Genomic DNA, 26,296 nt, shown 5'->3' on the forward strand with positions numbered 1-26,296 from the left:
GGAGGGAAGAATGGGATTGCATTCATCAATGCCACTTCCTGTCTGCCGCCTTTGCCAACTGGGATTTTGAATTATCTTTGCGAGCGGCTGGAGAAAGATGTCTGAGAGCAGTGAATTAAAGGTACCCGGGGTGATGGGTGGAGAGCTGGAGGGGGGGGGAAACGATGGGGAGGAAAAGGCAAATTGGGGGCAGGGGCAGGAAAAGCGGATTTGGGCAGGCAAGTCAAAAAGTGCTGTGGAAAAATCCCATAAATAACTGAAGAGGCAGGAAATTGCTCTCTGGCACGGTCTGGTAACAAGAAAGAGGGAAATAAACACAATCAGTGCCTCTTGGGCTAAGAAGCTGAGAGAAAGGATGCCTGGACTTATATATCAACCCATACGCTGCATTTCAAGAGAGATCCTTTCCCCCTGCGGATTGGGACTAAGCTGGGAACAACCTCTGTCGAATCGGCCCTGCAGCATCTTACGTGGGTGTTTTAGATGTGGGATGCTTGTGAATTCTTTCCATATTGCTCTTTAATCTTTTATTACTTCTGCGGTAGGAGAGAGCTGAATTCAGCATGAGTGGCACATCTCACTGCTGTGAAAATTAAGAACTACCTTAATATTAGGTCAGACTAATACTCTGTGTGGGCCAGCATATTCTACATCAGCAGTGGCTCATCCCAGGGGCATTTCTGAAAAACTTGGGGAAGGGATGTAGCTCAGTGGTGGAGCATTTCCCTTGCATGCAGATGTTTCCAGGCATGTCTAGGTAGAACTGGGAGAGAGTTGTGGCCTGGATTCTGGTCTGACTAGAACAGATTACAGAACTGGATCCAAACTAACAAAATGAATTTCCATAGGGACAATGTTCTGCACTTAGGCAGGAAGAACCAGATGCACAAATATAAAACAGAGGACACTTGGCTTAACAGTAGTACATGTGAAAAGGATCTAGGGGTCTGAGTAGACCACCAGGTTAGCATGAGTCCGTCCACACTGTGATGCAGCAGCAAAAAAAGCTAACACTATTCCAGGCTGCATCCACACAGGTATAGCATCCCGATCAAGGGAAGCCATAGTACCGTTCTATTCTACCTTGGTCAGACCACATTTGGAGTATTGTTTCCAGTTCTGGGCGCCATAATTTAAGAAGAATACTGACAGGTTGGAACATGTGCAGAGAAGGGTGACCAAGATGATCAAGGGTCTGGAAACCAAGCCTTATGAGGAATGGTTGAGGAAGTTGGGTATGTTTAGCCTGGGAAAGACGAGACGGATAGCCATCTTCAAATATCTATAAAGGGCTGTCTCATGGAAGATGGAGCAATCTTGTTCTCTCCTGCTCAGGAGGTAGGATTCAAACCACTGGATTCAAGTTACAAGAAAGGAGATTCCAACTAGCCATCAAGAAGAACTTTCTGATGTTGAGAGCTGTTCATCCGTGGAGCAGACTCCCTCTGGAGGTTGTCGACTCTCCTTTCTTGGAGGTTTTTAAGCAGAGGTTGGATGGGAATTTATCATGATTCCTACATGGCAGAGCATTGGACTAGATCACCCTCAGGGTCCCTTCAGACTCTACCATTTTATGTTTCTGAAACAATTTTTTCACTTGAGAGCCAGTGTGGTGTAGTGGTTAAGAGCGGTAGACTCGAGTCTCCGCTCCTCCACATGCAGCTGTTGGGTGACCTTGGGCTAGTCACACTTCTCTGAAGTCTCTCAGCCCCACTCACCTCACAGAGTGTTTGTTGTGGGGGAGGAAGGGAAAGGAGAATGTTAGCCGCTTTGAGAATCCTTCGGGTAGTGATAAAGCGGGATATCAAATCCAAACTCTTCTTTTTCTCTTCTTCTTCTACTTTCCGAAAGAATGCATGAACTGAAATACACGGCTATTGTTTGAAACCCACACGCCGCTGAATTTTGCAGAGCAGTTCTTTTGCCAAGTAGTGTGTGTAAAAATGCATGCATTGGGATGAAGCGTGCATATACTTGCATATGCTGGCCAAAATGATGCGCACAACTGCATTATGCCAGGGGAAATAGCTTTGGTATATTTGGCAAACTTGCACACAAAAAAGGTGCATTTTAGGAGACATTTGCACTAAAACGCTGTTGAATTTTCATGAAGGCTTTAAAAGAAAATTGCAAACTGGCAAAGAGAACTTAAGATTGGACAATGAAAGACTTAAAGAAAAAATTGCCTATTTCCAGTGCCCCCATATGGTTAAATAATAAAGGAGACAAGGGGCAGGAGATTCGCCCCCCAGTGTAAAATACCTGGGGCTCACTGCCCCTTGGGTTGTGCCCTAATAACACCCCTGGCTATTCCTATCACCTGCTACTTGTTGTTCCCTTTAGCTGACTTCCACCAAAACAACACAGCCTTGTAGCAATTTAGGGACTAACGCTTTATTATCACATTATTATTGAGAGCCAGTGTGGTGTAGCTGTTAAGAGTGGTAGACTCTGAACTGGGTTCCCGTCTCCACTCCTCCACATGCAGCTGCTGGGTGACCTTGGGCCAGTCACACTTCTTTGAAGTCTCTCAGCCCCATTCACCTCACAGAGTGTTTGTTGTGGGGGAGGAAGGGAAAGGAGAATGTGAGCTGCTTTGAGACTCCTTCGGGTAGTGATAAAGCAGGATATCAAATCCAAACTCTTCTTATCATTGCTTTTTCTGGGGGGGACACAGGGGTATGCCTAAACATTTTGTGAATCTTTGTACTTTTGTCCATTTACTGCATTTATTTTTCCCAATTTGAACTATAAAATGGTGATTTTCTTGAGCCAAAATGAGAGTACCCCTAAACATTTTTTTGGCTATTATTGGTGGTAGTAGTACCAGTAGTATTAATTACTTAGTTGCTTGTTACCAAAAAGTCTCCAAGTGACTTAGTGCACACATAAAAACATAAATACTTTATGCTGTTAACAGAGTTCATATAAGACAGCTGCATATTATATTTTTTGTAGTATACTACTGTATACACTTAATCAGATGCATGAAGTATTTATCCTGAGTTGCAGGTGTATGTGGGCATGTGTGATACATAAAACACACCCTCGCGCAGGCACACATGGTAGTGGGATGTGCAAGATTGTAAACAGTGAGGTCAGAAGAAACGGAAATGCAGAAAAGTATGGGTGATGTTTATTACATTATTAACCATGGGTGCTCCATATCTTGTTGAACTCTCAACTTCTGTCATTCCCAGCCAGCTTTTAGCACATGCTGATGGTAAGGGATCTTGGGGAGTTGTGGTTCAGCAACACCCCAATATTTCCACCCCTGGTGTAGACTCCACACTGTAGAGCCCTATGTTATTTATCCTCTGTAGAATGCAGAATGGTGTCATTGGCAGATGGTGGGACCTTGTGCTCTGACACTGAATAACCTTCCACACGTCTCAAAATGCTGTACAGTATACTAAAATGGCTGAAAACAACAGCAGATAAATTTAAAAACAATACCAGCTAAGCGAGGTCTGTTTATCCAGCTAGGAAAGTTTGCTGGAACAGAAATGTTTTCGTTTGTTTCCGGAAAGTGTATATTGTGGGTGCCTGTTGTATCTTGAGAATAATAATAATAATTATTATTTATTACTTATATCCCGCCCATCTGGCTGGGCTTCCCCAGCCACTCTGGGCGGCTTCCAACAAAACATCAAAATACAATAATCCATCAAACATTAAAAGCTTCCCTAAGCAGGGCTGTCTTCTAAAAGTCTGGTAGTTGTTGTTCTCTTTGACATCTGGTGGGAGGGCATTCCACAGGGCGGGTGTCACTACCGAGAAGGCCCTCCGCCTGGTTCCCTGTAACTTGGCTTCTCGCAATCACAGCAGCAGACACACTAAAATCCTGTGGAGCAGGATTCTGCTATAACAATAACAATAACAATAACAATAACAATAACAATAACAATAACAATAACAATGTATTTATACCCTGCCCATCTGGCTGGGTTTCCCCAGCCACTCTGGGTGGCTTCCAACAAAATATTAAAAACACGATAAAACATCAAACATTAAAAACTTCCTTAAACAGGGTTGCCTTCAGGAACCCTTTTTCTTTGGAACACGCAGGTAGGGCTTCCTCAGGCAGCAGAATCCAAGGGGCACCTCCCTGGGCATGCCCCCCACCTCCAGATATTTGGGGGCAGCTCTTTTTTCTCTGGGTGTATTCAAGGGTATGCATTACCGGCACCTTCCCCCCCCCCCCAAATGTTAAAAGTGTAACTTACTATAACAAGTTCACGGTGAGTACTTTGGGGGCAGGTAAGCTTCACCCCACATAATCGATTGCAAGATGCAGTACACAGACAATATTTGAATAGCAATTACCATCGACTTGGGGGGCGGCCCCCTCAAATATTTTATTGGGGGGGGGGCGACGGGACCTTGGCCCCTAAGAGTTGGCTCCTATGATGCTAGAGTGAGGAGAAGCTGATCTAGTGGCTTCTGGGTTTTAGGAAGATCTTGCAAGAGTCCTGCAAGATCACACGGGGAGGCTCCTACAGTCCTTTCTCATGATCTCGCCAGAACGCAGAAGCTTCAGCTGTGTAAGTGGGGCTTTGGTGGGGGCGGCAAGCGGGGGTCCATGGCATGAATGCAAAGCGGCACCTTCCCATTTTGCCTCAGGTGGCGAAACAGGACAGGCTGCCTCTGCTTGCAGGAGAAGCTCTCCTGCCATTGCCTTTACCTCTCAGGTGCCTCTCAGGTAGCCTCATCTCTGAGCTTATCTGTTATGTGTTAGTACCGACACCTTGAACTCAGCAGGTATCAGATTGGCAGCCACTGAAAATACTGCGAACAAGGTGTTACAGGCTGGCAACCTGCTGTGGCCTCTTTTCTTCCTCAGAGGTAGCAAGTGGAGAAATTGAGGAGGGGCAGGAGTAAGCCAGAGTTGCAGCACAGTCATAAGGGTGGGTCTGTGAATCAGTGAATGCCAGCCCCCAATAATTATTTGCAAGGATATTTGGGGAAGGGCTGTACGTAACTCAGTGGTAGAGCACATGCGTCCCGTGCAAAAGGTCCCAGGTTCGATCCCCCACATCGCCAGGTATTTATTGTTGTTTCTTAGATTGATTTACTGCCTTTCATCATAAGATCTCAGGTTGGTTTACAGAATAAAATAATAATAATAATAATAATAATAATAATAAAATTATTTGTACCCCGCCCATCTGGCTGGGTCTCCCCAGCCACTCTGGGCGGCTTCCATCAAATATTAAAATACATTTAAAATATCACAGTTTAAAAACTTCCCTAAACATAACAAAAATAAAGGATAAAAGCACAAATAAATAATTAAAACAGCAAAACAACACCCCCGCCCTTCCTGCAGAGACATTTAAAAGGCTGTAGAATATTAATCAGCCAAAGGTCTGGTGGAAGAGGAACATTTTTGCCTGGCACCTAAAATATATATAATGAAGGCACCAGGCAAATCTTCCTGGGGAGAAGATTCCACAAATGGGGAGTCACTACAGAGAAGGCCCGTTCTTGTGTTGCCACCCTCCAGATCTTGCACGAAGGAGGCACACGAAGAAGGGTCTCAGATGATGAACGCAGAGTCTGGGTTGCTTTATGTGGAGAGAGGCGGTCCTTGAGGTATTGCAGTACTGAGCCGTTTAAGGGTTTATAGGTCAAAACCAGCACTTTCAATTGGGCCTAGAAGATAATTGGCAGCCGATGTAGTCAGACCAGGATTGATGTGATACGCTCAAACTGTCTTGTCCCAGTGAGCAATCTGTCCGCCGAATTCTGCACTAGCTGAAGCTTCTGAATCGTCTTCAGAGGCACCCTTAATGACATTTCTGGAAATGTCATAGAATCATAGAACTGTAGAGTTGGACGGGACCCCGAGGCTCATCTAGTCCAGCCCCAGGAACCCTGGAGAGCTGCTGCCACTCATAATGCTAGAACTCAGGGACACACCCCATGAAGCAGAACGTTGGGAGATTTCAGGACAGACAAAAGAAAGTCCTCCTTCCCACAACCCGCAGTTAAAACTGGAATTTGCTCCCACAAGATGCGGTGGTGGCTACAAAAGATGATTAGGCACATTCATGGAGGGCACTTGCTACGATGGCTGTGTTCTGTCTCTAGGGTCACTAGGCCTCTGTATGCCAGGTAACAGAGGTTTTCCTTTTGAGGCACCTGCTTGGCCACCCTGAGGACAGGGCTCTTGCTATGACCTCACAAACTACATGGACCAGAGGTCCAGCTCTGAAGAGTGCAGCTTCCGACTTCCCTCTCCTTCATTTGTTGCCTGGTATTCAAAAGTACACTGCCTCTGACTGCGCAGGTTTCATCTTGCAGCTGTGTCTAATGGTTGCTGAGGCTGGATGTGGTTCTGGGGGAAGGTGGGGTGGGCAGAGAGAGAGAAAGAAAGAAAGAAAGAAAGAAAGAAAGAAAGAAAGAAAGAGACTGCCCCCCATTGCTGCTTTTTGACCCATAAAAGCTGCTGTTTGTTGGGATGACAAGCAATTGGGGGGGGGGGAGAGCACTCTGCATATTAGAAGTGCTCCGTCAAATCCTTTTATTAGATTAATAAAAAGCAAGGCAGTCTTTGGCTCTAGGCTAAGCGCACCAATAAATGCACCAGAGCACATGCCTCCCTCTTAACCCCCCCCAACCCAAAATAAACCAGGATAGGATACACTGTGCTCCCCCCCCCACTTGCATCCCTATTCTGGATGGCGAAGGGCCTCTCCTTGGACCAGCTGTGTAGACTCACCACCACACCCTGAGACATACGCCTCTTTCAGCAGGATCTGTGCCTCTCTCTCTCTCTCTTTTTAAATCCCAACCTGCATTTTATGACCCGAATAGCAGCGTACAAATTATAACAGCAGTAAAGTGCTGGTGGAGGAAAGCTGGATTTACCACTGCAGCAGCCAATGTGGCAAGGCAGAGCTCTCAAAATAATTACACAAGCAGAAAGAGGGAGGGAGGGAGGGGTAATTAACTCAGAGTCTCTGCTTGGTGTGCAGGAGGTCCCCAGGTTCAATCCCTGGCAGCTCCAGGTAGGGCTGGGAAAGGCTCCCTGCTCACATTCTCCCTATACAGTTGAAGGACTTGGATGCCACTTTAAGCAGTCATGGCTTCTCCCAAAGAATTCTGGGAGGTGTCATTTGTTAAGGGTGCTGGGAGTTGTTAGGAGACACCCTATTCCGCTCCCGGAGCTACAATTCCCAGAGTTCCCTGGGAAGAGGGATTGATGGCAAAACTGCTCTGGGAATGGTAACTCTGTGAATATTTGGGTATGTGAAAAATTGCATTGAAAATGAGCTTTTTCATTAGGGTTTCCACACACAACCCACACCCAAACAAAATTTGGCAGATTTTTACGGAAATGTGAAGAACTGGAGGTGAGAAAAATGAGAAGCAGAGAAATGAAATGAACTGATTTCTCTATATCCATCTCTATGGGACGCAGGTGGCGCTGTGGGTTAAACCATAGAGCCTAGGGCTTGCCGATCGGAAGGTCGGTGGTTCGAATCCCCGCGACGTGGTGAGCTCCCGTTGCTCGGTCCCAGCTCCTGCCCACCTAGCAGTTCGAAAGCACTTCAGAGTGCAAGTAGATGATTCACTTCATATGTCTAATGCACTATATGATCAAAACAAAATAAAATAAAAAATTCCTTCCAGTAGTACCTTAGAGGCCCCAAGATGGGACTCTAAGATGCTGGCACAGCTTCTTCACTTTAGGAGGACCAATTTGCACAATCTGAAGAAGTGTGCATGCACACGAAAGCTCATACCAAGAACAAACTTAGTTGGTCTCTAAGGTGCTACTGGAAGGAATTTTTTATTTTATTTTGTTTTGATCATATAGTGCATTAGACATATGAAGTGAATCATCTTCTTTGGTGATCACTCGTAGTCGAGTAAGATTGTCTTCCATAAACATGGTTTTAACAATGAGTCCGTAAGTGAGTGTGGAGGCCAATTCTGGATCCACATGTCCTTCCACAGTGGGGACATGGGTTTCCGGGCGGGAGTTGATCATGGTGTTGATTTGCCAAGCGTGCCTTCCTCTTAGCACATTTCTCCCTTGTGTCCTGAGTTCGAGTGTCTTCAAAGCCCATGACACCTTTAATAAAGGCTGTTCTCCAACTGGTGCACTCGCAGGCCAGTGTTTCCCAGTTGTCGTGTTTATACTACATTTTTTAAGATTTGCCTTGAGATAGTCTTTAAACCTCTTTTGTTGACCACCAGCATTACGCTTTCCATTTTTAAGTTTGGAATAGAGTAGTTGCTTTGGAAGACAATCATCAGGCATCCGCACAACATGACCAGTCCAACGAAGTTGATGTTGAAGAATCATTGCTGGTGATCTTTGCTTCTTCCAGTACACTGATAATAGTTCATCTGTCTTCCCAAGTGATGTGTAAAATTTTTCGGAGACACCAGTTGATGGAATCTTTCAAGGAATTGGAGATGGCGTTTATAAGTGGTACATGTTTCACAAGCATATAGTAAGGTTGGTAGTACAGTAGCTTTGTAAATAAGCATTTTGGTTTCCCTGCAAATGTCCCGGTCCTCAAACACTCTGCACTTCAATTGGGAGAAAGCCACACTCGCAGAGCTCAGGCGATGCTGGATTTCGGCATCAGTGTTGGCCCTTGTGGAAAGATAACTGCCTAGGTAGGAGAAGTGATCAACATTTTCCAATGTTACACTATCGAGTTGGATTTGTGGCGCTGCAGAGCGGTTATTTTGTACTTGTTGGTGCAGCACTTTGGTTTTTTGGATGTTGAGTGATAGGCCAAGCTTTTCGTAAGCTTCTGCAAAAAAGGATATTTAGGATGGTTTGGAGGTCATCTTCTGAGCGTGCACAAACTACGTTGTCATCAGCATACTGAAGCTCTATGATGGAAATTTAAACCTTACTCTTTGCTTTAAGCCTGCTCAGATTGAAGAGCTTTCCATCAGTTCGATATATGATTTCTACTCCGGTGGGGAGTTTCCCTTCGACAAAGTGTAGGATCATGGCAATGAAAATAATGAATTCATTATGAAGTGAATGTGACTTCCATGACCCAACTGTATTGCTGTGGAAGCAAGCTTTGTCCTTCCACAGGGCTCTTCCTGGGCCACCACCTCCAATTGCTAAAGCGGGGGGGGGGGCAGCCTGGGGCCCTCCACATGTAGGACTCCCACTCCCAGCAGCCCCAGCCACCATGGCCAATGATCAGAACAATGGGAGTTGCAATCCAGCAACATCTGGAGGGCCACAGATTCCCCATTCTTGTGCTAAGGTTTGTGTAATATATCTGATTTCGGTAGAAAGCCTAATCATAGTCATCACACATGTGCACAGACACACAGCCTTTTCACTGAGTCGCGGATGTTCCCGTCTGCATTTCACTCTTCAATCAAAGCGCAGGAGGGCGATGAAGCATACTGGCTCTTTGTTCTTTTTGCAGAATAAAGTGTGGCAAATGTTAGTGTACAACCACACAAGTGTATCACAGCAGCCACAAAATTAAGCTAGGAATTGGGAATGTGCCCTAGTAAATATCCGCTCAGATGCAAGCTCATTAGGAGGCCTTAAGCAAGCCTCCCCTACTCTTTCCCCCCCTTTCCTTTTTAAAAATAAGCTTAAAAGAATTGTATCAGGTTTGCTTCTTTTCTTCCTGGCAGAGGTTCTGTGTCTGACTTTTTAAGAGGTGCGCATAACTGGCAGGGACTCTTAAGATTATTATTTATTTATCTCATTTAATGGTTTGGCGCCCTGCTTTTCTTGTAAAATAAAACCAAAGCAGCCCGCACCAGGGAATCAACAGATTAAAGCCATCCATCATTAAAAACAATAAAAGCGCAGAACTGAAAGAGATCGCAAAAGTAACAAAGAGGCCAGCAAAATAAAATCGGTCTGTAAAATGGTAACAAAATTGCACAGGGGTGGGTGGGGTGGCAGCATTGCAAAGCTACTCGGAGCTGGGGCTACTCTCCTTGGTGTGAGGCTTCAGAAAGTAAGTGATCATGGAGCAGGACCTCCATTGCTGAGAAGAGAGTATGCAATGTCTACAGTGCCAGCTGGAGCCACCAACCTTTTGGGGCTGGTGGGCACACTGGGAATTTTGAGAAATCACCATGGGCAGCTGTCACAAAATGGCTGTCATGCATGCATAACATAACACAAGATGACTGCCATGGGAACGTGGCATGAGACAAAATGGCTGCCACAGCTGAAAGAGAAGGAAGAGAGATAGGAACACAAAATGGAGCGGATGTGTGCCCGTCCTCAAATCTGGCACCCCGTCAAATGAGGAAAGGGGCCTAAACCAGCCACCGCTGTGGTTGCTCACTGAGCAAAGCTCTTTGCACATCTTCTGTTCAGAATAGGAGGGAGAGAAGGGGTTCAGTTCTAGCTTCCAGTAAAAATGTGGGCATGGGAATGTGTGTGCTCAGTGTAGGGTTACAGGTGGGTAGCCATGTTGGTCTGCCATAGTCAAAACAAAATAAAAAAATTCTTTCCAGTAGCACCTTAGAGACCAACTGAGTTTGTTCTTGGTATGAGCTTTCGTGTGCATGCTTCATGTATCTGAAGAAGTGTGCATGCACACGAAAGCTCATACCAAGAACAAACTCAGTTGGTCTCTAAGGTGCTACTGGAAAGAATTTTTTTATTTTGTTTTTTCTCAGTGTAGGGGATGCTGAGCCAAAGTAAACAGTCCCTCATGCATCGTGGACTCGGTGGGATATTTGCTGAGACATTTTGTACATGCCTTAGGGAGGTACCGGTGGGCGCACTGGTGCCTGCGGGCAGCATGTTGCCAACACCTGCTCTAGGCAACGTGAGGCCTCTGCCTCAGGCAGCAAAAGCAGGGAGGTGCTGGTATGATAGGGCTGTGTGTGTCATGCGCTTTGCCCTCAGCTAGCCGGCTGGGCCCTCAAGTGCAGTGGAGGACACTGCCAGGTCACATCCACACCATACAATTTGAGCACTCTTAAGCCCACTTTCAATAGTCATGGCTTCCCCCAAAGAATCTTGGGAACTATGTTCAGGGTTCTGGCAGTTGTTAGGAGAGCCCCCTCACAGAGCTACAGTCCACAACAGGCTTAACAAACTACAGTTTTCACATTTGGTGGGGGGGGGGGAGGACACACAATAAATGTTAAAACTGGTATAAGAGTGTTATGAACGTGGTGTGACCCCAGTCATATCCACTTCAGTTGCATGGAATGAGGAAAGGCGCCATCTTGTCCTTCCGCCTCAGGCAGGGAAAGGCCTCAAGCCAGCCCTGCAGGTGATGGAGGCAATTTTGCTGTGCCTCGACATATTCATGAACGTCAGCTTTATGCTTGCAGTGTTGGAGAATGCTTGCTATTATTTATTTAAATTCCATTTAATAATTGCTTCCCAGAAAATGCCTCGAAGCAATTTCACAATGAAAACCAGCAGCAATAAAAGCAGTTGCACAGTGACCTATATATTAAAATGAAAAACAACAACGCAAGTGAGAACAACAACAACTAGAAACGCTTTCATATGTAAAAGCAATTAAAAACCACTTTTGTATGTAAAATCAATTTCAAATCCAACGACGATAGAAAATGGGATAAATATCTCCACTTAAAAGGCTCTTTGAAAAAATAAGGTCTTTGATAGGCAATGGAGACTTTGCTGGTCTGATCTGTAATGGGTAGGGTTGCCAGGTCTGCTTCCCAAAAATAGCTGACAAGCGAGGGGGGGTTAAATTAAATTAAATTATATATTTTCTTACAAACATTTTAACACGTATTAAAATACCATTTCATCATAAAGCTTTTGAATTAAAAAATGTCCACTATTTTGTGGGGGGGAAATAGTGAACATAATTGAAAAAAGTGGACTGTCCACTCAAATAGTGGACACCTGGCAACCCTAGTAATGGGGAAAGTCCTTCTAAGGGCAGGTACCAACATGCTAAAGGCCTGATTCCTATATCGTGATGTGGTAATAACTACAGGAGGTCCTCTCCTGCAGAGCCCAGGGATCGGAGATCTCAAACCCTTACTAAAATAACACAAAGTATCAGAAAATGAACGGAAATTAAGCTTTCTGTTAGAAGGAACTCCTTGGTATGTGACTTGGAAGGCAGCCTCTTTTGCGGCAAAGTTATTTGGAATCCATTTCAGAACAACTGTGGTGGAGATCCTGGGTTTCACTGAGTAGACCCACTGAAATTAATGGACCTTCGTTAGTTGTGTCTGCTCTGAGCATGACTAACACTGGATATGCATGAGGGCGCATATCCGATGGGCTTGCTGATCAGAAGGTCAGCGGTTCGAATCCCTGCAATGTGGTGAGCTCCTGTTGTTCTGTTCCAGCTTCTGCCAACCTATCAGTTCGAAAGCACACCAGTGCAAGTGGATAAATAGGTACCGCTGTGGCGGGAAGGTAAGCAGCATTTCCATGCGCTCTGGCTTCCGTCACAGTGTCCTGTTGCGCCAGAAACAGTTTAGTCAAGCTGGCCCCATGAACTGGAAAGCTGTCTGTGGACAAACGCCTGCTCCCTTGGCCTGAAAGCGAGATGAGCTCCGCAACACCAAGTCACTTGACCATCCAGGAGTCCTTTACCTTTTACCTTTTTACCTTATGCATGAGGGTATACATGCATTTTGACACGTCTCTCCTCCTTTTATTTTCATGTTTTAGTAAAGCTATGATACAAATTTCTGATTGATGTGTACTTCATTAAAACTAGGGAACTTGCTCCCTCAGGAGGCAGTGATGGCCACCAGCTTGGATTGATCTTAAACAAGGATTAGACAAATATTGCAGAGGAGAAAGCTCTCAACGGCTACTAGAAACAATGGCTATATCCTAGACTGTCAGATGCGATCTATGCTTCTGAATGCCAATTGCTGGGAATCACAAGTGGAGAAGGCAGTGCTGTTCTCCTCAGGTCCTGCTTGTAGGTTTCCCTCATGCACCTGGTCAGCCATTGTAAGAACAGGATGCTGGACTAGATTGGGCCATTGGTCTGATGCAGGCTGCTCTTAGGCTCTTAAATTTTATGTATAGAAAGCATACATGCCTTCCTTGAATGTTTTTGTGCAGCTGGAAGGTGTCCTTTGAAGTGTGAGAACGCCCCTAGATGGAGAAATGTGCATTGCTTTACATGGCTGGAATGTAGCCTACAGTAGAAAGGTAAAAAAAATAATTCGGCTGATTAATATTCTACAGCCTCTTAAATGTGTTTTTGGGTGGGTGGAGGGGTTGTTGTTTTGTTTTAACTATTTATTTTTGCTTTCATCTCGTATTTTTAATTTTGTGAACTACACTGAGATTTTTTGATGAAGGGGGTATATAAATTTAATAATAAAAAATAAGTATATCTGTTGCTCCTCCCACTTTTACCTCTAGCCCTGCCCACCACTGGTATGTTCACCCTGTAATAATGTCAATTTACTGTATTCCTAACAAATCTGTTTGCTCAGGCCACCAAGATTCTTTGTTTCATGAAAGTGACTAATTATCCAGTGTTTCCCCTCTGAGATTTGCTGCTTAGACGTAATTATGCAGTATATCTTTGCAGTGTTTCTCCTTGTACCAGTCTGGGTATGTAATCGGGGAAGGGGAGGTCTTTGATTCAGTTCACATTTAAATATTAAGCTACCTAATTCACACTGAAACAATACGAAAATGGAAACACAGCTGTCCCTTGAAATTTGTACTCTGAAATTTGTACTTCTCTTAATTTTGAAGCACAGTTCTCTGGCCGAGTGACTTCTACAAAAATTCATACTTACTGGACTAAAGTGCGCAGTAAAATGCATATATCAGTTTTAAAAGTATACAAAAATGCATTATATTGCCGGGGGGGGGGGTTGCTATATAAAAATGTGTATATTAGGGAAATCACCATACCAAGAAACATATATTAGGAGCAGTAAAAATGCTGATGAATTTTCATGAGGGCTATACACACACACACACACACACACACACACACACATCACAAACAGATGTGGAGAACGGAATATAAGGCTGGGAAATTAGAAAATGAGAAAAGCTGATTTTGCCAGAATCTCCCATCCCTAAAATGTAATAACCCCACCCCCAAACAGCACTTCATGGATTGGCAATAGATTTGTGCCTTTCTCCAATACCAGGGATAGGGAATCTATGACCCTTCAACTCCCATAATCCCTGGCCATTGGATGATAAGAGATTTAACCCAGGAACATCTGGAGGGTACCACTTCCCTGTCCTATATGAACCTCCCTATAAATTATGATAACCTTGCAAGTCCCTCTTGCATGTCCCAGTTTGGGGGGGGGGGGAAACATGAGCAAGGACCTTTCTGCAGTAACACCCTGGTCCTCACCACATCCCTGGCGGTGTTCAGGCAAGCAATGAAGATATTCCACAATTGCTTTTAATGTAGGACCCTCCTGACTGGTATTTGATTGTGGGTGTATTCTGCAGCATGCTCTTGACCCAGGGGTAACTTCTGCACCATATATTTAGAGGTGAGGGAAAGGGGGTGTTATTGTTTTGCTTTGTTTTTCTTCCTGTTTTCTTTATGTACCGTATTTTTTGCTCCATAAGACGCACTTTTTTCCTCCTAAAATGTAAGGGGAAATGTCTGTGCGTCTTATGGAGCGAATACATGGTCCCTGGAGCCAAATTGCCCAGGGGGGAAAGGCAGATCCTGCTTTTTCTGTTTTAGAAAGAGCTAAAGGCTAACAAGAGGCAAAGAGAGTGTTGAAAAGAACCGCTCAACAGCTGATTGCAGGAGATCGGGAGGGAGATAAGGGAGCTAGCTCCCTTCCTGCCCCGCCCAGGCCCCTTGCATAGTAGTTCATTTGGGAGGGCTGAGGATCCTGGGAAATTGAGTTTTTCAGCCATTTGGGGCTTTCTGTTACTTTTCCTCTTGCTTTCTATTACATGCTGGTGCTTACTGGTTTGCTTTCTTCTTGCTTCCTATTACCTACTGGTGCTTACTGGTTTGTACTGGTTTGCTTTCCTCTTGCTTTCTATTACTTGCTGGTGCTTACTGGTCTGTACTGGTTTGTACTGGTGCTTACTGGTTTGTACTGGTTTGCTTTCCTCTTGCTTCCTATTACCTGCTGGTGCTTACTGGTCTGTACTGGTTTGTATTGGTGCTTACTGGTTTGTAAGCAATGCTTTTCCCCCTTTGCAAAAGCTGCACAAATCTGAACTGATCCTCAAAAAGCAGGGCTTTTCCCTTTGCAAAAAAAGCTGCAAAACTTTGAGCTGATTCTCAAAAAAAAAAAAAAAAAAAAAAAAACCCATGGGTTTTAGAGGAGGAAAACCAGAAAAATATTTTTTTCCCCCTGGTTTCCTCCTCTAAAAACAAGGTGCGCCCTATGGTCCGGAGCGTCCTATGGCACGAAAAATACGGTATTTTGTGTTTTTATCTTTTACTTTGATGCTGTGAGCCGCCCTGAGATCTTCGGATGAAGGGCAGTATACAAAGTTAATAAATAATAATGAAATAAAATAATAATATATTTAAAGCATTCTTATACCACTCTAAACAGTCATGACTTCCCATCAAAAGAAACCTGAAAACTGTAGTTTTTAAAGAGCCTTTAAACTGTAGTTTTTAAAGTGGCCTTTTGTAGTCCAAGAAAATCTCCCGCTGCTGTTCACTTTCTGGCCTTTAAAAGACTGCCAGTCAAGTCCTCTTGACTGCAACAGATTAACATGGCCACTGTCCCTCTGGAATTGTTTTCCTCTGTTGATGTTGTTGTTTTCCCCACTTTGAGTGGTTCAGAGGGTTAAACCTATGAAGCTCTGGTTCCTAGAAAGGCCTGTGGAAATTTGAGATGAGAGCTGCAGAGAGAGAGAGGGAGGGAGGGAGGGAGGGAGGGGGAGGAAGGCTCCCTTTCCCTTCTTGGCCCGCCTCCCGCCTCCGGTCTGACATGAGAAACGGCCTCTTGCATCTCGCTTTCCAACCTGGGAGCAATCGAAGGGCTGCGGCAGACACAAAGGCTGCAAGGCGCTGGTGAGTTCAAGGAAGGAAGGAAGGAAGGAAGGAAGGAAGGGGGGGGGACACCCGGATGCAAGGTACAAAGTAGTGGCAGCAGGAGGGGGGGGGCTGAGTGGGAGAGACAAGAGAGACTGGGAACTAATGCTGGAGGGAAGGAGCAGGGGGTCCTCGGAGAAACTTAAAAGTGTGCAAAATTCGACTCGGAGCACTTGTGTGCCCAGATGCCATGTGGTTTGACACGAGTGCTTTAATGTGATCTGGATTCACACGGTAACCAGGAGCTGTTATTGCAGGGAACTGAGAGAGAGGCAGGCTGTCACCCCGAGAGGCAGGGCCTAAGTCGGAGGCTTTCCAAACTGTGCCCCGGGGAATCCTGGAGTCCCTCTGAAGCTGAGCTCCGCGAGAGGATCAGTAATGGCGGACCAGCTTCCTGGGGCAGCGGGCTGGGGGGAGGTGGGGGGGGGATCAGCTTCCTGTTGCCACTGATCTTCCCCCAGGCAGGTGGGGAAGTGTGTCTCAGGTGCACACTTGGTTCACAAAGAGGACGGGATGGCGAGGCCCACGCTCACCTGGCCATACACTGTCAGAGCATCCCACCCCTTGAATCCTCTTGCGGGGAGTTCCATGGACAACATAGCCAGCTAGATGAGACAATGCGAGAAGGGTATTAACTTTGAAAAGTGCTAGTCTGTGTTGGTCACTGGCCCTTTGGAAGTTGTCGGGGGGCGCATATTCCCCTTACAAGTCCCAGAGTTCCCTGGGAAGGGGAACTGAGTGTTAAACCACTCCGGGGATTATAACTCTGTGAGTTGAATAGGAGTTTCCTAACAATTCTCAGCACCCTGCAAAAAAACTACATTTCCCAGGATTTTGTGGGGGAAGCCATGACTGTTTAAAGTGATATAATACTGCTTTAAATGCATAGTGCAGATGGGCCCTGGGAGAGGAAAGGAGAAAGTTTGGGGGAACGGGGTCAGTCTCACAACGCCAAAGTGAGCCAGCAAGTTATTTACTACACATTTATTTCATCTTTTAAGATGGACCTTGGCATCAGTTATCTGTGTCCTGGTTACTTCCAGGCTGGATTGCAGCAATGCTATTCATGTGAAGCTGCTTTAAAAACAGACAAAATCAATGCCTCATAAACTTCCAATTGATGCAAAATGTTGCTGACAGGCTTGAGATCTGGTGCCTAAAATTTGGAGTTTTGTGCCTCCATCTGCGATGGTTGTCTGCTTTTGTTTTGGAGCTTTATTTCATGAATGGCTGCTATTAGTTGTTAAGGACCTGGAATGGCTTTGGGGCCAGGTTACCTCAGTAATCGCTTGTACCCATGTGAACCAGTGGGCACTCAGGATCAGCTTCGGAGGTCCTATGCTCTGCCCTTTTCCATGTGTGAAATTAGATGGGCCATGATGACAGAAGCGGCCTTTGTTGGTGGTGGCCCCACGACTGTGGAACGCCCTTCCCATGAAAAATTCACCTGGCCTTTCTTTCTGGTGGTAAGGCAGTATACACTTCATACGTTTAAAGCATATGACATGCCCCCCAAAATGCTGGGAACAGTCTGTAAGGGTGCTGGGAATCACAGCTGTGTGAGAGATAAACTACAGTTCCCATTATTCTTTGGGAGGGAGTCATGGATGTGCTTTAAATGTGTGTGTGCAGCTGAAGGTTCTTCATTCTTTATTAATTTTCTTTAAAACAAAAACACACAAACTAGCAACTTGCTGTTCTTAGATCTTTGCTGAAGTTCTGTTAGCAATCCCTCCAATTGTTGAGAGCCAGTGTGGTGTAGTGGTTAAGAGCGATAGACTCGTAATCTGGGGAACCGGGTTCGTGTCTCCGCTCCTCCACATGCAGCTGCTGGGTGACCTTGGGCTAGTCACACTTATCTGAAGTCTCTCAGCCCCACTCACCTCACAGAGGGTTTGTTGTGGGGGAGGAAGGGAAAGGAGAATGTTAGCCGCTTTGAGACTCCTTCGGGTAGTGAAAAGCGGGATATCAAATCCAAACTCTTCTTCTTCTTCTTCTTCTTCTTCTTCTTCTTCTTCTTCTTCTTCTTCATTGTTGCTTTTTTATTCAGGGGTCGACAACGTGGCACCCAAGAGCGCACAGGTTTCTGCAGAGGCCTTAATTGGTGCTTGCTAGATTCCCTTCCCCCTACTTAAATTAGGATTGGAAGATGCATTTTGTTGTAACCAACAAAAAAGGTTGTGGTTATAGGTAGGTAGCCGTGTTGGTCTGCCGTAGTCAAAACAAAATAAAAATAAATAAAAAATTCCTTCCAGTAGCACCTCAGAGACCAACTAAGTTGCATCTCCAGGCAGGGTTGGGGGAGAGTCTCCCGCCTGGAACCATGGAGAGTTGCTGCCAGTCAGTGTAGACAATATTGAGCTAAATGGACCGGTGATCTGATTCAGTATAAAGCAGCTCCTATGTTCTGTATCTCTGAATAGACCAGGACCAGATCAGACTGTGGTCCGTGGACTTCAATCCGGTGGTCTGCGGTGTGTGTGTAGAACACCGGGTGCAGCAACTGTGAACAGTGGGTGCAGTGCATTAAATATTCATATTGAGTTCTAATTGTATTTTTATTGCTGCTTTTGTATTGCATTTTTTAAATGTATTATTGTACCTTCTATTGTAGTCTATGTCCAAAAATAAAATACAATTTAAGTAATGAAAGAAGCAATAAAAATATCCTGCAACATCTAGCACAGTGCATTGCAATTGCTAAAACGGACAGGAAGAAACCCATTAACTGGTCTGCCAAGACTCTCAGCAGTTTTCAAGTGGTCGGGGTGGGGGGTGGGGAAGAATCATAGAATTGTAGAGTTGGGAGAGACCACAAGGATCATCTAGTCCAACCTCCTGCAATGAAGGGGTAACCGCTGAAAGAGGCTATGTTTTTATACAGAGCAGTTTATTGTGGTCTTGGAGCTGCTGGTACCTAACATGACGCCGTCGTTATCGAAACGCTGTGCCACATTTTGCTTGTCCACTCTCACCATTTAATCTGGATTTGCTATTTCTGTGTTGTTTTTTACTTAGTGGATTTTTGACAGAGACAGTAAAAAATCAGATTAAATGTGGTAATAATATGGGCTTGTATCTTGATGATGCCATGTCGTGTGCGGATGCTGCACAAAACTTGCACGCATTCACAGCACTCAGCCCGCACTGAACTGCTGTGTGGAAGTGCCATTGGATTGCATGGATGGAGCAACATCTTGCCAGCATTGGAAGAAACATCAGTGACTATGTTCTACTTCTGCGGTCGGAGGAAGCAATGCTTCTGAATAGCAGTTGCTGGAAACCTCAGAAGGGCAGAGGGCTCTTGTGCTCAGTTTCTGCTTCCAGGCTTCCCATAGGCATGTGGTTGGTTATCACGAGAACTTTTAACTTGCTTTTTATAATTATTTTACTATATGGTTTTATGTCTTTCTATTGCTGTAAACCCCTGTGATACAATGGTATATAAATGGTGTGTGTGTGTATATATATGTATATATGTATATGTGTGTGTGTGTGTGTGTGTGTATACACACACACACACACACACACACGAAAGAAAGAAATAGGACTAAGGTGGGCCAATGGCTTGATCCAGCAGGGCTCCTCTTAAGCACATCTGGTGGGGTGCAGCAATAAAACTGCTAGCACTTTCGCAAAGCTAAGCAGGGTCTGGTATGGTTTCAGATTGGATGGGGCACCATGTGTTGAGATTCTTGGGTTGGACCAGATGACCATTGGGGCCCCTTCCAACTCTACAATTCTAAAAAAACTTTTACGTTCTTATGGGTAATCAATCCATTCCCAAGGGCAGTTCAAAGATCTGCAGGATAAAGAGTTGCTTGCCCCCATAGGTACATGGGGGATCCATTGTCCAAATGGAACCAATGATGTAGGGGAAGGTGGGCTCTTCATCGTGGGACATCTTGAAGCAGAGGTTGGATGTGAAATTCCTACCCTCCTACCCCAACTTCAGTCTGAAATGGGACAGAGCTAGGAACATAGGAAGTGGCCTTATCTTGGCCCATCCAGCTCAGTATTGTCCACATTGACCAGCAGAGGCTCTCCAGGGGTCTTTCTCTTAGCCCTACCTGGATATACCCAGGATTGAACCCAGGACTTTTGGCATGGAAAGCAGATGCTCAACCACTGAGCTAGGAGCTTTAAGCGGAGGCTTGACAGCCATCTGTCAGGAATGCTTTGATGGTGTTTCCTGCTTGGCAGGGGGTTGGACTGGATGGCCCTTGTGGTCTCTTCCAACTCTATGATTCTATGATTCTATGAATATAGGGAGCTGCTACTTGAAATTGGTGTTTCTCCTTGTTGCAGCAGTCATAATGTGCTGAAATATATGGAATTAGAACTGTGATGTAATGAAACCCAATCTATAAGAAATAAAAGAAGCAAGTGACCTGCAATTAAAAATCAATGAATATTTAATGAGATGGATGGGCTATCTCTTGTCTTCAACCACAAATCCACAAACACACTGCAGGGCATTGGCATGAAGCTCAGGGTCCTCCTCCTGAGGTACCATATTCCCATCCCCTAGCTTGCTCCAGCTCCCAAATCTTCTCCCATTCCTGCTCATCACCCTCTCCAAGACATCTCCATGGGGTTTGAGACACAGTGTTCTTCTTCTGCTCTTAATTCAGCATAAGCTATCATTGGTTGTCCCCCCACCCCGCCCCATTTTTGGGATACATAACAAAATTTACTTTTCCCTCTTTCCCATTCAGGAGCTGGATTCGGAAACCAAAATGGAGGAACAGGAGCCTGCAGGACCCGAACCACGGGAGACTTTGGAGGGGGGAGCCCGAGACCTTCATGTCGTTCAGGTCGGGGCCACCGGGGAGTTGATGGAAGGGGCCACACCTCAGCAGTTTAAACGGGAGCCGGAGGACCATTGTTGGGAGTCCCAGTTGCAGGACTTCTTGAAGGCAATGCAGCCCTCCCGTTCGGGATGGAGGAACCCCCAACCACCTCAGTATTCACTAGCAGAAGACACCAAGTATTTCCAGACCTCCTTCAAGGGAGGGGCTGAAGGTGGCCGGTGGCCTAAGGTCGAGTGCATGGACCAGAGCCCACCGGGCCTCAGTGGAGACAACAGCAAGGCCTACGAGAGCAGCCAAGAGTCACCGGTGAAAGTGAAGGAGGAGGTTCTGGATGAGGATCTGGTCAATGTCGAGATGAGACGGCAGCGCTTCCGCCTCTTCTGCTATGAGGAGGCCGAGGGGCCCCGAGATGTTTGCAACAAGCTCTGGGAACTTTGCCACCAGTGGCTGCGGCCGGAGACTCACAGCAAGGAGCAGATCCTGGAATTCCTGATCTTGGAGCAGTTTCTGACTGTCCTGCCTCCGGAAATGCAGAGCTGGGTGAAGGACCAGGGCCCCGAGACTTGCACCCGAGCCGTAGCCCTGGCAGAGCGGTACCTGCAAGAGTCTGAGGAACCCGAACATAAGGCAATTGTTTTTGGATTAAGGGTTTGGGGTTGGTGGTAACTGTACCTGCAGCGTTCATGTTTTTTATACTTGTCTGACTATTATGCATCTCTCTCTTTTTTGTTAAAAAAAAATAGCTGTCAGGCTCCTTGGAGAAGCCATTTAACTCTCCCATGTCAGATCATTCGCCAGCTGCTGTCCTGAAGATGCAGCTCCCCTTGGAGGAGAAACAGGAGGATGACTGGGAGGCCACCTTGTCTGGTAAGTATTCCTGCTACCCCAGGGGTGAGGGACTCCAACTCTCACCAACCCCAGCCAATATGTCCAATGCTCAGGTATGATCAGACTTGAAGTCCTCTGCTGTCTCCTTGATCAGTCTAAACCACCTCACAGGCTTGCCAGTGTAGCAGAGTAGTTAGAGAGTGCCAGACTAGAACCTGGGAGACCAGGGTTCAAATCCCCATTGGCCAGCTAACTGCCTCTCGGCCTAGCCTACCTCTCAGGGTTGGTGTGGAGATTAACCAAGGAGGGGGAGAAACATGTAGACCACCTTGAACTCCTTGGAGAAACGCCACCTTGAGCTCATTTTTTAGTAAGGGTGGTGATCGCTGGAATAAATAAAATAACGCAGTGTTCCGTTGTGGAATTAGCTTGTCGGTGTTAGCTAAATGGTTTGTTGGGAGGACAAAGAGGAAATAAGGCTGTTGCCCACACATCCTGTTTGTGGGCTTGCTAGAGGGGTACCCGGTTGGCTACTGTGGGAAAGAGGAAGCTGGCCTCTGGGGTGATGCAGCAGGGCCCTTCACTACGATTCTTTTATTTGTGTTCCAACAGGCAACGAGCAAGTGCAAGATGACGACGAAGAGGAGTCATCCTTTCAGGCCGATCGGCCTGATCAAGTGGGTATTGGTGGGGCATCGCTGGAAAGAGCCAAAGGGAAAGGTTTCCAGGGCCTTGAGATGGACGGGAAGACTGAAAGTCGCCAGGGGCCAGAAGTTCACCAGGAAAGCCCTCCTGGGAAGGCCGCCAAGCTTCCTGAGGAAGGCGAGAGGGGCTTACGGGAAGGTTCCTCCCAGGAGGGAACCCACAGGCACGCTGACTCGGGGGAAAGCTCCTGCCAGAGCTTTGGCCATCAGGAAATGCAGCCAATTGAAAAGCCCCACAAATGCTCCTTTTGTGGGGCAAGCTTCTACGAGAGAACCCACCTGGTGATCCATGAGAGGATCCACACCGGGGAGAAGCCCTACAAGTGCTCGGTGTGCGAGACCTGGTTCTCGCACCCCTCTGAGCTCATGAGGCACGAGGAAACCCACATGCCCGAGAAGCCTCACAAATGCGCGGTCTGCGGGAAGAGCTTCAACCAGAAAGCCTCCCTGATCACCCACGAGAGGACCCACACGGGGGAGAAGCCATACGAGTGCTCCGAGTGCGGGAAGAGCTTCAGCACCAGCTCCCAGCTCATCACGCACAAGAGGGTCCACACAGGGGAGAAGCCCTACAGCTGCTCGTACTGCGGCAAGAACTTTAACCAGAAAGCCTCCCTCATCACACACAAGAGGACCCACACGGGAGAGAAGCCCTACGAGTGCACGCTGTGCGGGAAGAGCTTCAGCGCTTGCTCGCAAATCATCAATCACATCCGGGTGCACACCGGAGAGAAGCCCTACGAGTGCTTGGAGTGCGGGAAGCGCTTTGGGAGCAGCTCCCACCTCACCGACCACAAGAGGACCCACACGGGCGAGAAGCCGTACAAGTGCCCCGACTGTGGCAAGAACTTCAGCCGGAGCTCCAACCTGACGGCGCACAGCCGGATCCACACGGGAGAGAAGCCATATATATGCTCAGGGTGCGGCAAGAGCTTCCGGCAGAAAGCGTCCCTCATCACACACAAGAGAACCCACACGGGAGAGAAGCCTTTCGAGTGCTCTGAGTGCGGCAAGAGCTTCATCTCGAGCTCTCGCCTCGTCAGCCATAAGCGGGTACACACGGGGGAGAAGCCCTACGAGTGCTTGGAGTGCGGGAAGTGCTTCATTTCCAGCTCCCACCTCCTAAGTCACAAGAGGGTCCACACGGGAGAGGAGCCATATAAATGCGCATAAGAGTGGGAGAGGCTTTGGTCATTAGGCTGGCCCTCCTGATGGGGCCACTTCACCCATCGCCCCGGCCAGGAATCTTGTAAATCAGGGATGGCCTTAGCTTCTGTAATATCGAGGGCCGTTTTTATTCTCCACACATAACATTAAGGCGCGGAATCTCTCTTACAGTTTAAAAAGAAGACACGTATATTTTTCTCTCCATAGGTATAAATTTCCTCCAAAGGCTGGTCATCCATCCTGGCTGTTAAGGCTTGCTGATGTGATGGGCATCAACATGGCTAGGCCTGTGGTTTGTGCAGATCTCCCAGCCTCCCAGCCCATGAGGAGTGTTCAAGTGTGGCACATGTGCATGCTGCATTCCCCACCTCCATCCCCCATACATAAGGGGAGATGTGCACATTCGGCTAGAAGGACCCGTGGTCTGACTTGGCACAAAGGCAGCTTTGTTCTTATGGTGCCTGCCTCCTGCCTGTGATTCCCAGCTAGGAAACTCTGCGGACCATCCCTGAGGTCAAGGGACGGGCCGTGGCTCACTAGCAGTACACAAGCTATGCATGCACAAGGTTCCAGACTCAGTCCCCACAGCCTCCAGCTAGGGCTGAGAGAATCCTGTGCCTGGAACCATAGAGAGCTGCTCACAGTCAGTGTAGAAAGTTCTGAGCCACAGGGACCTGCAGGTTGACCATATAAGGTAACTTCCTGTGTTCTGATGACTCGCTTTGGGTCAGGGATGGGGCCCTCTGGATGTTGCTGAACTGCAACTCCCATCAGCCTTCTCTGCTGGCCATGTCAGCCAGAGCCAATGGCTGTTGGGAGTCAACAACATCTGGAAGTTCCCTGTCCCTGCCGCAGAGAATAGCCAAGGTGGAGGGTGGGCATGGAGATGAGCAATTCAGAAATTAGAAGCTCTTCCAAGGCAGTGTCTCTCAAGGCAGCTTTCCATTATGGAAACCTGTCCAGAGCAACTCGTCCACTGAAGTAGCCCTGAGCGGTCGCCACCACAAAATGGGAGCGTGTTGCAGAGGATTCTGGGAAATTTATCATGACATACACCCACCCACACATAGTTTGCATGGAAACACCTGCCTGGGCCTCTTGGGCCTCTAAATTTGTCCCCACCTTGACGCCCAACGGTGTCTTTCAATACATCCAACCCACTCTTATAGATGACCATTTCATTGGTTTTGAGAACATTGGTTGCATTGTGGTGGCCTTGCTTTCCTTTCAGAGGACAGCTTGTCCTCCATTTCCTTTCTTCCCTTCTGAGAAATTGCCAAGCTTTCCCATTCGCACCCCAGGATGTAGTTTGAAAACACTTCTAATAACTCTGTCCTCCTTCCCTCGTCATTGGAAAGCTGACAGGGTGTAGATTTGTAGAAGCAAAAGTATTTTATGGGATGGCAGGAGACCTGTATAACTGTTATTCTCCTCTGCCACCCAACCACTGCGCCACAAGTTTCTTGCAGGCAAACGATCCTCTGCTGCAAATTCATCCAGTCCCACTGTGTTTTACCACCTCTAGCCTGTGACGTGTGGCCCTATTTTTGTCCCCCCGCCCCGAGTGAATCTAGGGCAAGCTCACCTCTGCCCTTCATTTTTTTTGCCTGGGTGGGTGGGGATATTTGCATGCATGCTGCACTGACCTCCTCTGAGGAGGGCCTGACCAAATAGTCAGGGCCATGAACTAAGCATATGTTGCAGGTAGAGCACCGCAAATGGTCCCCTCCCCGCCCAGAAATTGGACATAAAGCACTAGACGGATCATCCTTTAACTGCTTTCAAGGTCACAGCGGAAGTGCCTGCTCCCAGTCTTAACATGGAATCATAGAATTGTAGAGTTGGAAGGGACCCCAAGGGTCATCTAGTCCAACCCCCTGCAATGCAGGAATGTTGAGCTCTTGCTGCTCACTTGCTTGACCTGACTAATTCAAGCCTCTTTCCAGACCCATTGTATTAATCAGCTAAGGGAATCTATAGTTTCATAGAGCAAGGGTGGGTAACCTCAGCCCCTGGGGTCCAGAATGCGGCCTTCCAGACCCATTTGCCACTAGTTTGAAGTTCGTGGGAGGCTGTCCATGAGGGACTGTGGCCTCTGGCTGAGAAAGTTTCCAAGAGCCAGTGTGGTGTAATGGTTAAGAGTGGTAGACTCGTAATCTGGGGAACCGGGTTCGTGTCTCCACTCCTCCACATGCAGCTGCTGGGTGACCTTGGGCTAGTCACACTTCTCTGAAGTCTCTCAGCCCCACTCACCTCACAGAGTGTTTGTTGTGGGGAAGGAAGGGAAAAGAGAATGTTAGCCGCTTTGAGACTCCTTCGGGTAGTGAAAAGCGGGATATCAAATCCAAACTCTTCTTCTTATAGAGGCAGAAGGTCGATTGGGATTGTGGTGATAGTTGCAGCAGGTTGACAAATAGATTCTGACTTCTGGTTGTTTTACAGTAGCAACAGCTAGGCACACCCAACTCCCAAGAAACCTCCTGGGCTGCCAAAATGGAAAAAAAACTAAGTAGTGATGGACTGTGGTATAGGACTGTAAGCTCAGTTCAATTCTGGTACTGGAAACAAGCTAGGCTTAGCATGTGTTTAGGAGCACCCTGTTTTGTTAAAGAATTGGTTTTTTTGGGGGAGGGGTTAACATGACTGCGGATGGTCCTGGACTCCGACTCCCAGCAACCCCAGCTAGCATGGCCAGTGGACAGGGATCATGGGAGTTTACCGGTAAGTCTCAGCAACCTCTGGAGGGCTGCAGGTTCCCCATCTCTGATACATAGCAAATGTGGAAGCAGGGCTGAGAAACCAT

General features: G+C 46.8%; 1 protein-coding gene across 2 annotated transcripts; it reads left to right on the plus strand.

Moving 5' to 3' along the window:
• LOC117042664 (zinc finger protein 436-like) lies at nucleotides 1–25,606 on the plus strand. Of its 2 annotated transcripts, none has more exons than XM_033142252.1 (4): nucleotides 1–121; nucleotides 20,699–21,421; nucleotides 21,538–21,661; nucleotides 22,235–25,606. In XM_033142252.1, the coding sequence occupies exons 1-4, from the start codon at nucleotides 98–100 to the stop codon at nucleotides 23,497–23,499; spliced, it is 2,136 nt and encodes a 711-aa protein (XP_032998143.1). In that variant the 5' UTR covers nucleotides 1–97; the 3' UTR covers nucleotides 23,500–25,606. The 2 variants fall into 2 exon arrangements, with proteins under 2 accessions (XP_032998143.1, XP_032998144.1); XM_033142253.1 differs by lacking the exon at nucleotides 1–121 and adding an exon at nucleotides 15,829–15,959.
• Nucleotides 25,607–26,296: the final 690 nt, after the last annotated feature.

This window comes from Lacerta agilis, chromosome 2 (genome assembly GCF_009819535.1).
Source record: "Lacerta agilis isolate rLacAgi1 chromosome 2, rLacAgi1.pri, whole genome shotgun sequence".
NCBI classification, from domain to species: domain Eukaryota; kingdom Metazoa; phylum Chordata; class Lepidosauria; order Squamata; family Lacertidae; genus Lacerta; species Lacerta agilis.